Below are 14,985 nucleotides of genomic sequence, written 5' to 3'. Positions count from 1 at the left end.
CTCCCTTCTCCATCATTCGAGAATCGCCTCGGGGTGCATTAACTACCCTGTCAGCCCTTCTAGGCTGTTTCTCAGAAGCTCTGGGGAAATCTTTGAGACAAAAAAGACTCACGCCTTCCCTTAATGTTGGGCACAGTTAGCAGAGTCTGAGGTAGCAGGGAAGGGCCCTCCACAGCTGCGGCTGACTCAGAGGTGAGCAGAAGTATTTGCAGCGTGAGTAAGCCTCCTGAGCCCCAAGGCCCTGGCCATCCATCAGGCTCTCTCACATGGGATTCCCTAACTGGTGGGCTGAATAACGGGCCCTAAAAGAGATCCATGTCCTAATCCCTGGAACGTGTGCATGTTAACCTTATATGTCTAAATAGGACTTTGCAGAAGGGATTTTCAGACGGGGAGAGTATCCTGGATTATCTAGATGGGCCTTAAATGCCATCACAGCATTAAGAGAGAGGCAGAGGAGATTTGACACAGAAGGAGGCAATACTACCATGGAGACAGAGATCGGAGTGATACGGCCACAAGCCAAGGAATGCCAGCAGCCACCACAAGCTGGAAGAGGCAAGGGTTGGATACTCTCCTAGAGCCTACAAAGGGAGTGTGGTCTGGCCAACACCTTGATTTCAGACATCTGGCCTCCACAGCTGGGAGGGAATAAATACCTGTTGTTTTAAGCAACTAATTTTGTGGTAATTTTTAACAGTAGTCCTAGGAAACTGCCACAGTATCCTCTCTGTGGGTAGCTCTAAGCTCCTTTCCTTGTGTTACCTGTTCTCTGAAAAATACACATTCTTGCCCTTGCTCTTGATGGGAGTGCAGCCAGCTCTGATGGCAGCTCACTGTATCTCGCTCTCATGCTCTCTCCCCTTAGGTTTGTGTCACACCCCACGCCACTATATGCCCCAAATTCCAGGGGCCACAAATCAAGTTCTCCAATTAGCTCCCTTAGAGCCCCTCTCCTTTGGCTGAAGTCGAGGGGAGAGCTCCCTTTTTCCCTCCCTCACAGGAAATGCAATAGCCGTCAGAAAATTCCCTGCAAGAAAGTTTTACCTCCACTGTCCTACTTCAGCCTTACATACCCCAGCCACCACGCTGCACCCCTTTGCAAGTCTGACTCAGGACATCTAGCCCCTCAGTGTATTCATTCTCAGCCTTCGGGCCTCAGCACAAGTCAAGGCACAGAGTCCTGTTTCATCACCCAGCACTCTCTGCCTGACAATTTCATTCCTGAGCAGTGTGCTCCGGGCTGGGAAGAAGTGAAGAAGTCCAGCCCTACATGAGCTGGGGGGCCTCAGTCAAGTCCCCCCACCTCTCCGGCTGTGTCACTTTCCTTGTCAGGAAGGTGAGAGGGTTGGAAGCATCTACAATTCCAAAGGCACGAAATTGTCAGCGGTGTGCACAGGTGTAACTTAGGAAATAAGATGGGACCCCCCCTTACCTGTGATAGGTTAGAAAGGGCTCCGTTAGCCAAGAACTGGTGTTTGGGCCCTAACTAAAAGACTATAATGTAAGTTTGTAATAGGTTCGTAAAAATAGTGTTTGACAGCTGTATACCACTGTCACACAGAAAACACCTGAGGCATCAGAAAGGGAATTTAATTCTTTTTTAAATTTAAAACCATTACCAAGAAAGAAAGAAAGGCGGGGGAGGGGTAGAGACATGAGCCTTGGATTTCACATTAAATTCTGCTCCATGTGAGGCTACAGGTTTCCCCACCACGTCTTTTCCTTCATTCCTTACTCTGCCAGAATGAATTCTTCTTTCCCATGAAGTATTTTGCTTGTGTATGTAATGTAGAAAAAATGTTCACCTCCTCTAAGACACATTCTTTTTATAAGAAAAGGTACTAACCCATAGCAACAATAAATGTGCCATTCTAACAATAGCTCATTATTAATAAGAAAAAACCCATAAAACTAAAAATAGTGATTCCACTGGAACTAGCGTGAGGGAAAGTAGTCATGAGCTGAATATGTATTTCCAGAGGCACAATACACCTGAAGCTTTAAAGCCTCCCATACTCCTGAACTCCAACAGTTTCTCTTCTCAGGGTCTGCTTCTGGGGAGACTCAAACTAAAACAATGTGAAAAAGTAGTGTCACATTTTCCAGGGAAGGACATCCTGGCTCCAAGAGCAGCAGATCAGCATCTTGTCCAAGATCACACTGCCAGTTGGTGGAGAGATTGAGGATCAAACCCAAAGCCAGCGCTCTTTATTCCATCCTATCCTCCCCCTCCTGTCATCTTACTGTCAAATATAGCTTTCAAAGTGATATCTATTATTTTTCTTTTTTTTCCATTTAAAATATTCAAGTAGACAAAAGATAAAATTTATGTAAGAGTCTTTTGAAAAATTCTTTTTCTATCATGTTTCAAAAGCATCACATAGGAAACCTTGCCACCCGACAAAAACCCAAAAGGCATCATTAATCTTGCTTGTGATTCATTGATGACTTAAAATGGAATGTGAAAGCTTGATTGTGATAAATCAATAGTATTGACAAATACTCTTGTGATTGTTCTGCGTTACATCGACTTTCCACACTGATTTTCTCTCCCATTATCTCCCCCTTCCCCATTCTACGTAAATACACTTTCCAAAGATTGCTCCCTTTTCTTAACAGACAGTGTACGTAGTAGGTACCATCAGTGCCCCACCCAAGTCCCCTCAGTCCAGTTCTGAGATCACCTGCACCTCCCATGGGCAGTCCCTTGAATCTATGGCTTCCCAACTCAAGCACCTGCATTCCTCTGCCTGAGGAGGCTCTCTGGCTGCCGGAAGGGCCGGGAGTTCATGTTCCCAGTAAGGAAGGAGTTGCCCAGTTTCCTTGCCCCTTGGAGGGCTGATTCCGCGTATTTGCTGTAGGGTCTCTCAGAAGGCGTCAGCAGGACCGAGCCCCAGTCGCCCACTGTAGTGATCTGCTCAGTAACACATTTTGTACTGGCTTTCCTCCCTTCCACTTTTCCACTCTTTCACCTTCCAATTCTCTCTCCAAATAAACTACTTGTACTCACATTCTTGTCTCAGGGTGTGCTTTTGGGAAAACTCAAACCAAGAAAGAGTCTAAGGAAAAAATGATGTTAAATATACCAGAAGACACAGAGATAATAACCAAGCTGGGACTAAATACACTCGGTGGGAGCAGGAATCATTTTTTTTTATTCACCACCGTATCTTCAGTACCTAGTACTACACATAATTGGTCTCAAATACTTTTTAAATGGGTGATTAATTAATTAATTAATGCATGAGGACTCCTAGCTCTCTCTCAAGGTTCTTCAAACTTTAAGATGACAAGTTATCCTAATTAATGTCAAAGAAAGGACCAGGATTGTAAAAGAGGAATCTGAAATAATATAATAATTTAAACAACTATCTATAAGATTTGAATAAATGGAAAAATATACCTTGTGTTTGAAAAGGAAATTGCCAAAATATAGACGTTAATTATCCCTAAATTAATCTTTAAATATAATAATACATCCTTAATATTATAACTACCAACAGAACGCTTTTTAACCTAGGCAGGTTACTTCCAAAGTTTATAAGGAAAAATAAACACGGATGAATAACAGGGACAATTCTGGAAAAGGAGAGAAATACGGAATGGGACCATTACCTAGCCATCTCTCTCTCAGTAACACTAAATAACACTTGATAACACTACAGTTTTGAAAGGGTGGAGGACAGATGGTTATCCTTCTAATATTCATTCATTCATTCATTTCCTCGTTTATTCACCATGTTTCCCAAAAGCCTACTCAGTGTAAGCCACTTGTCACTACATATAATTGCCTTTTATTAAATACGTAAAAACTGCTGTGTGGAAGCACGTAGGACAGTGTCTAGTCCATTGTAAGCATTCTGCGTTATCTATGACTAACTTATTTCATTAATTCTAAAATATATCTTTCTCATCTTTCTCTAAATTTTAACATCTCCAAAATTAGGAGACAACTCACAATGAATAGCCCTTAGATTTGAAGAAATCCTGTTGTTTATTGTTCTGCTCCATTTGACAGGAGGCCCCTAATGCCTGGGCCTCTTTCATCCTTACACCCCAGCACCTGGCACAGTGGCTGGGAACTCATAGGTGCCCAGTGAATTAGGGCAATGATTGCAAAAAGGAATGAAGCCTTCCCTGAGGGCGCCCCACCCCCACCACACACAGACTGCACATTCTTTCTCCTCCGAACTCCCAAGGTGCTTTGGTAAGACCTCTCTTCTGGCGTATCTCATATTCCACCTCGAACTACAGTAGAGTGCCTGTGTTATTGCACGCACTGAAGAGCTGACAGGGCCCCTGCCTTATTTATCGGAGGACCGCGGTGCCCTAATTTGTACAGTGCCTTCACTGAGTCTCAGTCAAAATACTTTTGGTTGCAAAAACATGCACAATGTCAGCGTCACTGTGTTCTCCAGTCAGCGCAGCTGTGAGCTCTGTGGGGGCGGCGAGTAGGCGCTTCTCATCTCTAGGTATCAGGGCCTCATATGTAGTAGGTGCTCAATAAGTACTGAGTGACAAACCTGTGCTTTCTTCACCCCCAGCCTAGTCTGACACAGTCTTCCTCTGTAACACAAGCCCATCGCAAAGTGCACAACCCATGAGTGATAACCAGCACAGCAGCAGAAGTCCTTTACCTGACTACAACAGGAGAAAGGGTAAAATGGGGTTTATCTGTGAGTCAGTTTTTCCTCCTCGGGAAAGCTGTTGCTCTGGAGGAGGATCTATAGCTATAAAACTCCTGAGGTCAAATTAAACCAGAATCTCTGGGAATGGGAGCCAGACAGCAGAATTTTTTTCAGTCCTCACCATGCAGCCCAGGTTGAGGTCAACGGTAACCTGCAACACAGAAATTCATTCCAGACAAATTCAGTGTAAAGGGAGACTCTAGGTTTTGCAAAGAACTCTCTACCAAAGGCCCTTGTAATGGAGAGCTGCCCTGGGAAGTTCTACAAAGTTTACTTGCCACACTTTTCATGACTCTACCTCCTAAGTAGGGGAGGCAGGGCAGTTGGGCAGCTCTGCAGGGGTTACATAAATGTCATGAAGCTGCCACAGGCCACAGGACAAGACTTTGGAGCACCTACCCCCTAGGCCTGTCTCTCCACCACCAGGTAGTAACCTCAGGCAAATCAGTCCCTTTGTGACTTGGGTTACTGTAAAACAAAATTACTCTGATGTCTTACACTTCAAAGTGTTATAATTCCAATCAAGCCTCTCAGGTGAAAAATTAAGGTCTATAGCAGAAAAAAAATTTATTTTTTTAAATCTTTGTATGTGTGGCAAGAATAGAATTATTTTTCACGTTGTGAGATTTAATTCTTAGGTTGTTTTTTTGTTTTTTTTTTTTTTGCCACCCAATCAATTTCATCCAGCATTTGTGCCTATGTTTCACTATGGAAACATTTTCTGTAATATGAGCTTGTGTGAAATGAGTTATCCTAACTTGTTCTATATTTCGTTAATCATAAAATGTCTATGTAAAGATAAAGTGCCTCTAAAAAAAAGGAACGTTCAATCTTCACCTAATAGAACATTAAAACAAATCTCTTGTATTTGAGGTCTATTTAGATTTTGTCAGAGGCAAAATAGTTGTCTGAGGTCCTGTGATTTATTCTTTTTTAAAAAAGGGACAGTGACTTCAAGCAGTATCTGTTTATTAATCTTCTTGTGTGAGTGAAACGGAACTTTATGTAGGAAAATGGTAAGCTAGTATTCCAATAGCAGGTAGTAATTAATTCTTGAAAGCTTCTCTAAAATTCATTCTGTCTAGAATAATAGCTAACGTATCACGCTTATTATGTGCAAGGCACTGTTCTAACCAAATGTATGATTAACTAATTTGATCTTCACAATTACCTCTGGGAGAATACTCTCTCATCTTCCCTCTTTTACAGAAGAGGAAGCTGGGGTCAAGTAACTTTTCCAAGGCCACACAGCTAGGACAACCAGGTCCAGAGTCCATTCTCTTAACCACTGCACTGGACTGCCTTGAGAAAGTTCATAAATAATTTTGCAGGTGAGTGGATTATAACTGAATGTAGGATTTCCTAAAACTATTCAATTTAACAAGCCGCTACAATGCTTAGCATTGTGCTAAGCTAATGTTTACCAAAAGAGGTTCAAGCAGTTGCAAGGTGCTCCTTGATAAAAGGCTTATTGGGTCATTAGTTCTGGAAGATGCCAAAAAATATAGGCTCCTCTGGGAGACTCACAACATGAGCATATTAGAGGTCTGAGAAGTGTTAAAAAAAGATACCCATTTAATTTTGTTTAATCCAACTTTTCCAACCATATTTACCTCTGCAAACTTCTGTCCCCCTGCTCCAACCCCCTTCTTTTGTTAACATCTATTAACACTCTGTAATTTAAGAGATATTGCACCAGACATTAACGCATCTTCTGAGCTTGGCTTTCTAAGCCCAAGAAACAAGTGTGATGCTTATTCTCTGCTAGGTATTATATTAATGCTTCTAAGAACGACCTGTTGCACAGTAGCTAAGTAACATGCAAGGTAAGCTAGTTGGTGGTGCGAAGGGGATTCAGTGGGTCTGATTTCAGAACTCATGCTAATCATTTTACCACGCCACCATGGTGTCTCATGACAGCTGCACGTCTAGCCTGGACTCAAGACCTACGATCCTACAGTGTAACACGCAGTCAGCGGTGCTGCAGGCCCTGCTTTCACCTCACATCATGGGTCCAATCTTATTCTCTAGGACCAAGCCCTTCCCTGTCTTCCAGTACCAGCAGTTATATTCCGGCCGTTATCTATGCCCAACTGCTTGGCTTGATACCCAGAGTCCCCTGGAAGAAGAGTCTCGTCTTGAATCCCGTCCAGTGGCTGATCCTAGGAATTTGCAGCTGAACGTACCTTATGTCAGTTGCCTGTCTTTCCAGTCTCCTGCTCTTTGCAGTGCTCCCAGGGATACCCAGTGCCTGCCTGGGGGTGACTCCACCTGGGCCTTCCCTGCAACTGACGGAATCCTGGTTCTGGTAGTGCCAGTTCCAAGGAGCTGAAACTTTAGCTGAAAAGGAACTCCTGGAGAGGAAACAATGTATAAGGTGCTAAAGGAGATGGAACTAACAAAAGTTCAAGACAGCCCCGGACAAGAGAGCAAGATAATTTAAAGGACAACTGAGCTTAGAGTGAGAGAGAGCCAGAAGAGTTTGGAAGTTGGTCTGCTCCGCAGGGACAGATTGAATCACCGGGCTGAACATGTATCGGAGACGGGGTGGAATCACCTGTCTGGTTCTAATACACTACTTGGGGCAGACAAAGGTTATGGCAGGAGGGAGGAAGTAGAGGGAAAGAGTTACAGTTCTTAGAAGGCTTTGACCTCTAAAAGGCATCATAAAAAAATTGTTAATTGCACTAGCTTTGTCACATACAGGACTGAAGTCACATGCTAACTGCTATTAATGTGACCCTGGAGAAATTACAAAATCTCTGAGCCTATTTCTTCATCTGAAAAATGGGAATAATTGTACTAACATCTACCTCAGAAGGAGCTGAGGATGAAATAAGAATGAGTATCAAAGGCTTTAGGACACTGCCTGGCAGGAGTGTAATGCTGAGCTTTAAAAGGAGGGCTTTAGCAACTCATGACACCTTGGGACAGGGTACACGAAGTTGCCTTTGGGAATAACGACTGTTCAACTGGCTTTTCAAGAAATGATGCAGACCATCTGACTTAGAGATCGCAAAGCACTTTCACATCTGTTTCTTCACTTGGTCCTCCAGCCACTGGAAGCCTGAGCATGTCCTGTTCAGGTGTGACTTGTACTCAGGACCTTATCACCGGCACAAATAACTGGGAACTTTCTGCAGAATAGGGAACACTTCCCAAATACTGAATGCTTGGCGCCTATGGGAAAATGTCATCTTCCATGGAAAATGCAGGAGGCAGTCCATGCTGCATATGTTAGAGTCTGGAGCCCAACTTAAAACGATAATGCACTCTAGACCACTTTTTAAGACTAGGGGACCCAAGGCAAACCACAGCGCTCACTTTCTTGAACCTACTCCTCAGATGAAATTTAAGTTAACTCTAAAGGGAAATGAAGTCCCCAAGACATGAACACAGAGTCTCAGAAGTTGCAACGATGGGACGCAATCCTGTCCACTTCTGTCTTGGGATGCAGGTCCTAGGATCAGGCTGAATGTTCCTGTGATCACCCTGCCCAATGGCTCACAGCTATTTTCCCACTATAGCATGATGGAGGGATGTCCCACGCTTCCCTCAGTGAAAGGGGCTCCTTATGGCCAAGATTCTTTACCAGCTGGAGGGAGGTAGAAACGTTTTGTTTGGAAAGCCCCTTAGGAACTTGGGTGGCAGGCCTCTGGCCTCCTTTGAGCCCGAGTACCAAACCTGTAATTTTACAGATGAAAATCCTGAGGGCAGAGAGATGGAGTTTGGCTGAGCCTTAGGAATCAACAGGACGAGGCTGAAACCCAGACCTCCTGACTGCCAGTTCCTCCTGCCCTTCCCTCTGCTTCCAGTTTTTCTTGGCAAGAGCTGGCCAGTCCTCCTTTGGAATTCTCCCCCAGTCTCCCATTTAGACCTGGAAGTGCTCCTGATAATTCTTCTGCAGGGTTGGCTTTGATGGAAGCAGAACAGGTATCCTGAGCACATGCATGAGATTCTTGTACATGGACTCTGGAGTCTGGAGACTGACAGACTACATCTGCCACTTGGAACGTGCAGGCAGTTTACCTTTGCCTGGTTTTAGCAATGGCTAGCAAGACAGGATCACCTCTGGCTTTGAAAAGGCCCTAAACTATTTCCACAGCACTATGTGCGTCTGAGAGCTTGGTAACAAGTGCACTGTGTCCACAGTCCATTCTGATATCAAGTTGCCAGCAACTCAACAGCTAACGCCAAAGGGAAGGGAACTGACTGAGGAAACTGTGCTGTTGTTTAGCTCACTGAATTCTCAAGGTCAGAGTGTTCTCAAGTTCTCTGGTTTCATTTTGGACTAGCCCCAGTCAGGCTTGCAGAAAACTGATCCTAATATTCTTAGAAAATGAAATTTGAGGACTATTAAATGTTCCTTGGGAGGTTAGTTCTATTTTGAGATACCATGGACTCAAACCTGAAAATAAAAATATCTCAGGTCTAGTTTCCCCTGAGAACAAATGGAATATGGTATTAATAATTTATGTTGACTTTACATAATTTCAAATAAGCAAGCTATGTTCTATACTTAAAGTAACAACTCAGTGATACATCCTGGACACCCAACTTTTTCCAAAGAGAGCATATTAGTTATCTATTGCTGTATTGACAAATTACTCCAAACATAGTGGCTTAAACAACAAACATTTAATATCTCACAGCTTCTGTAGGTCAGAAATCTGGCAGTGGCTCGTGTGGGTAGTTCTGGCTCAGGGTCTCTCATGAGGTTGCCGACAAGCTGTCAGCCGGGATCACGGTCATCAGGAAGACAGACTGGGGTTGGAGGATCTGCTTCCAAGATGGCTCACTCACACGGCTGTGAGTTCCTCACCTCCAGTTCCTCTCCACTGTGCTGCTGGAGTACCCTCACGAAACGCCAGCTGGCTTTCCCAGAGTGAGTGACAACAGACGGAAGCAATACCTTTCATGGCCATAAATGACACACCACCACTTCCATATTCTATTTGTTGGAAGGGTATCACTAAATTCAGCCTATACTCAGAGGGAGAGGACGAAAACTCCGCCTTTTAGAGAGAAGCAGATCAAAGAATTTCTGGATAGGTTTTAAAACCACTAGATACCAAAGCATTACTTCCTTATTTGTTAACAATTTACTAGTGCCCACTGTACCTCCCATTATTTTCTAATTTATTTTTTTTAAACCAGCAAGATAGGTATTTGTCAAGTATCCAGACAGGGAATTAAAGTATACCAACTTCTGGAAGGGCAGGTCTACTTATGGTAAGTTTCCTGAAGATAAACTTCACATTATTAATGACGACAATAAAATACCCCATACCCCAAAAAAGTTCATAACATCTCTTCTTAGGCAAGAGAGACTAAAATCACTTAGGAAGAAATAATAATCACTGTACCAAGTATCCTCCTTTTCCTCAGATATTTATTAATATTATTATAATTATATTATATAATATTAAATATAATATATTTATTATAATATATTAATTAATTAATATATTATATACTATTATATTATCATATATTATATTAATTATCAACATATTAATTAAATTAATATATTTATATAAATATTATATAACATTTAATATAATATATTATTAATATATTTTAATATTAACAATATATTATTAATATAATATTTTCCTCAGATATTTATTAATATTCATTTCTTTCCTACACAAAAGGCAATCCACGGTAAAATAGTTTTATTCCATCCTTTCTTAAGGGATATATACCGAAGATAAAAACTGTACATGTCTTCAATACAGGTCATACTATAATTGTTTCCACCTAGTGGATAAAAAAGGTACCAACAGGGTTTGAGTGGATAGCTTCCATCTCAACAAATCCTGCAAAAATTCTTTCTATAAAGCAAACAATCTTTGTTTATATATATAAATTTTCATACACACTGCCAGTTCTGGAGTTCTCCAGGCCAGTAACCTGGAGGAATACTGCTAAGGATCAGGAAATAATCCAGTTTCCCAGCAGCCAACAGATGTCCCAATGTCCACAGTGAAGCTCGTTAGATTGACAACTGAAAAAGCACAGAACTAGAAGCCTGGCACATGGCTGTCAATCCTCGTTTGTTAATAAAGCCTGTGCATTTTACTCCAAAGGAGAGTCCTCCCAGAACTCGCTGCTCTTTCCTACCCTATACACTACTTGTAGAAACCTTCCAATCTGAATTTTGATCTGACAGCAGATCAGAGGGGGGCAAGAAGAAGTGACTCAAAAAAGTTCATTTTTGTCAAGCCATTGAGATTGACAACTGACAGGAAAATAAACCATACGATTCCTGGGGTCAGGCAGTGTAGGAACAAACAATGCTGTACAACTTGAGTTTATGACAATAACTGTGGAGTTAGAATTATGTTCCGTACACTGTTTAAGAATGTAACATATTTTGGAAATATTTTTGATAAGACATTTTTTAAAGTTTTCTTGCTTGAAAGGATGAACTCTTAATCATTTGGAAAACCCAGTTATTCAGAAAAATGAATTTCCTGAGGGTTCCAAACAATTAAACCTTGATAGATACTCCAAGCAGATAGTATAAAAAAAATAGTAATTTTACTACTGTCACTCATGTTACACAAAAGTGTCCTCAATTAGTTGTGTTCATTTTTCTTTCCTTTATTTTTTTAAATCATCAGAGCTTACTTTTGAAAGCCCGGTATAGACTCCTCCCAAGCGCTACCCCACCGTCCACATAGTCACTGTTGGCGTGAAATAAACCAGTTATCGCCTTGGTCAGAAACTTCAGAATTTACAGAAAGACAAAAGATGTAAAGTACAAGTCTCCTCCTAGTTTCTGCCTACCTCCTGCACCCCTGACAGACATTCAAACACGATGACAGACGCAGACATACCTAGTTTCAGTCCCTTTCCTCAGCAATAACTATGTAACAGTTTTTTGTATTCAGTTTTCAAAAACAAATATTAATGCCTATAAACACATGTCCTGTCGGAAACACAGACAACCTGGAATTTATCTGTTCCTACAGTTTGTACTTTAATACACGGGGTTTTCATTTTCTCCCTTCAAAATCTGAAAATTAAACTGAAGGAAAAAAAAAAAAAACCTTTCCCAAATTCTATTTCCCAGGTATTCTTTTCCTTTGTGTTAAAAACAAAACAAAAAGCTACGGACAGTATCCTTACTTCCAATATAGATGAATTTCCTACCTGACGAGAGCAAGAGGAGTAATTTCTTTTTCTCCAACAAAACTTTGATGTTTAACTATAACTTTGTCTTTCAAAAAGTTCGTTTTTCACATAATTTAATTCAATTCGCAATGTAACTGAATGTCTACACTGTGCAAAGTACTATGTGATATGGACGGGGTAAGCCATAGCCCCACCCAGGAAGAGCTTGGTACACGTATGGTAGGGGGGGGAAGGCAGGAAGCGAGAGAAGCACACACTGTGATAACTTACCTACGGCTGAAGAGGAGGCCGGGACCTGCCCGATTAAAGGAAGGAGAGCAAACTCCTGGCACTCACTCTGCGTTGCCCATCTCCCCGGCTTCCATCACCACTTTCCCCACTGCCCCATCCCCCAACTACACTAAGCTGTCTGAGCTTGATGGCTTCCAAATAATTTTTATCACTACTAGATAGATGGCAATGGGACAGTAAACTTGTATTAGAATAATAGTGGCAAGGCCTGAAATGACAAAGGAAAGTGAAACAACAAACAGCACTTTTCATCACTGTGCTGCCACTTTTACATGCGATTTTGCCTCCTTATTTAAAATATTCTCTTCTTACTTAAGGGGAGGCCCACCCAGATCATGGAGGTAAAAAAGAAGATTAGAATTCTGATGCTTTAAAAAAAAGCGAGGAAGGATTCAATAAACATATACACTCTTCTAAAGTACAAAACTATGTAATAGCTGTGGAGAGGTACATAAACATCTGTTCTCTTCATGACAAAGAATGCCAATGTCACAAATCATTTTTGGCTTAACTATCTTAGTCATTATAAAAAGTCTGTTTTTATTCTAAAAGAGCCAGAACTCTAGAGAATCTACCAACTTGTCCTTTTGCTCATCTTCACGCTATGATCCTCGTAGGGAAACAACAAAAAGACCAGAAGGAGAAAAATGGCACAAAATGTCAGCATGTATAATTTTTTCCACCAAGTCACTGACTTATATATATGAACATATCTGTGGATTTTTCAGAGAAATATCTTCTTGCTTTTGGGCTGAATCTGCAAATAAAGCACTCAAATGACTAGATACAGTATCTGTGTGAAAACAGAAACCATGTGAAACTGAAATGGTTACTAAATAGAGTGTACTATTAGGTTATTTTAATTATTTAAAAAATCTGTTAGTAAATAGTTAATATATTGCTTCTTGCTTCAAAATGTAACAATTTTAGATGTGAAAGTTACCTATCTCTGATGAAAATTCTGGACTACATTAACATTGAATAAAATATTTATTTTGATTTTTTCTCCTGTGATATAAGATTGTTTACTTTTCCTAACTCTCCAAATGACACAGTTGCCGAACCTCTTTGAGCTGGTCTTGCCTGAAAATAAGATAAAGATATTAGAAACAGATAAATTATACCTCTAAGGCTGAATTGTATTTTTTAAAAATCCCCCACCCTAAGTAAATAAATAATAAAAAGCAAATGGAAACATGAACCCACTAAGAAAAGTAATTTATCGTAATAATGTTACCTGTGAATCATGATATTTCCATCCTATCATGTAATAGATCTGATATGTCGCAGGTACTGAACCATCCTCATTTCTGTACATTTCTATAAAGACAGGTAATGGTTAAAGTCTGAAACAATGCAAGGAGGAAAAATAATCTGCTCAATAAAAGTCATGTCTTCCAAAGAGAAATGGATATTAGGATACTCCCATAATTCTGAGAATGCCTCACATGAAAAATCCTCAACCCTGGTGGCCAGATAGCTCAGTTGGTTAGAGCGCGAGCTCTGAATGGCGGGGTTGCCGGTTCGATTCCCACATGGGCCAGTGAGCTGCGGCCTCCACAATTAGATTGAAGACAACAAGCCGCAGCTGAGCTGCCAGAGGGGAGGCCGGATGGCTCAGTTGTTTAGAGCATGAGCTCTCAACAAGGTTGCCAATTCAATTCCCTCATGGGATGGTGGGCTGCACCCCCTGCAACTAAGATTGAAAACTGCGACTGGACTTGAACCTGAGCTGCTCCCTGCACAACTGGATTGAAGGACAATGACTTGGAGCTAGCTGATGGGCCCTGGAAAAACACACTGTTCCCCAATATTCTCCAATAAGAAATTTTTTTTTTTTTAAATCCTCAACCCTGAGAAAATGACAGTACGGAAAGAGTAAGAACTGTTTGGGAAAATGATATGGAGCTACAGGATCTGTGTTTTGAAAGGAAAGGCAAGAAGTCTGATGGTGCCTCAACAGGAAAGGAAGCAGCACTGGCACCTTTAAGGGGTAAACATGACAGGGCACAAGTTCCCCAGTGAGGCAGTGTGAGAATGGCCAGCGCCCTTACCTCCATACACAGCAGCAGCCGCCAGCATTGTGTCCCGGTGCAGCAGGGCTTTTCTATTCCAAGCACAGTTACTCTCACCCATACCTAAAAATACACTACAGGCAGTTTTAGATAATACAGCAAATATCCCAGCAGTTCAATCAATACCACGGATCTAACCCCATGTCATCCAACCTAATCTCATTCTCTAATAGTCATGTAAAATAACTTAAATAATCTCCTTTTGCTCTCAGACTGTAGCTAGGCTTTAGTGACTCTAAGGCAAAACTACCTGAATCATCTGGACAAGTGAAGAAGTCAAATTTCAGGAGGCAAGCCCATAAGCACTGTACTTGCCAGCAATGGTCTAAAGGAAGTCAGCTGGGTAAAAGCAAGGTGACTGGCCCTCTAGGTGGGTCATTAGATGTTGGCAAGTGTGTTCCCAAGGATGCCACATTATATCCCCTTTTAGCTGCTCTTTGAAGGAAGGCAAGACACTGCTGTAATGCCTCACTCCTTCTAAGCCATATACGGAAGTACGATCATGAAACTTGCAAGAGGGCTTTAAGACTGTCATGCAGGGTGTCACATAGGGTCTCAGCTCCCACTCCCCACATAAGAACGCAGGATATGGTGAGGCCAAAAAGGAACACCCACGGAGCCATAGATAGGGGAGTCATACCACTATTCTCACTAGTGGCCGGGGGAGACACACAAAGTAGGATTCACACGATCCACAATCCGCCGTCCACTTTTTTCTGCCTGCCAATCAGCCAACCATCCTACGCAGTCACCTCAGTTACATCAGCAACCAATTGGCCAACCGG

At 41.8% G+C, this 14,985-nt stretch overlaps 1 protein-coding gene across 4 annotated transcripts in view; it reads right to left on the bottom strand.

Moving 5' to 3' along the window:
• Nucleotides 1-3,594: 3,594 nt before the first annotated feature.
• Nucleotides 3,595-14,985, bottom strand: part of NDUFAF5 (NADH:ubiquinone oxidoreductase complex assembly factor 5) — a 48,593-nt gene continuing 37,202 nt past the window's right edge. Inside the window, exons 9-11 of one of the 4 annotated variants that reach the window (XM_033094830.1) lie at nt 14,180-14,263; nt 13,363-13,445; nt 3,595-4,842 (exon numbers count right to left, since the gene is read on the bottom strand). In XM_033094830.1, the coding sequence (XP_032950721.1) occupies nt 4,756-4,842; nt 13,363-13,445; nt 14,180-14,263 (254 nt within the window). In that variant the 3' untranslated portion in view covers nt 3,595-4,755. Of the gene's footprint in view, nt 4,843-13,097; nt 13,209-13,362; nt 13,446-14,179; nt 14,275-14,985 lie in introns of those variants that run through there. The other 3 variants (XM_033094829.1, XR_004421816.1, XR_004421817.1) reach the window with 3 other exon arrangements.

The sequence above is a fragment of the Rhinolophus ferrumequinum genome, chromosome 23, assembly GCF_004115265.2.
Source record: "Rhinolophus ferrumequinum isolate MPI-CBG mRhiFer1 chromosome 23, mRhiFer1_v1.p, whole genome shotgun sequence".
In the NCBI taxonomy this organism is placed as follows: Eukaryota; Metazoa; Chordata; class Mammalia; order Chiroptera; family Rhinolophidae; genus Rhinolophus; species Rhinolophus ferrumequinum.
The sequence above is the reverse complement of the archived record's forward strand: the minus strand, read 5'-3'. Positions and strand labels throughout refer to the sequence as shown.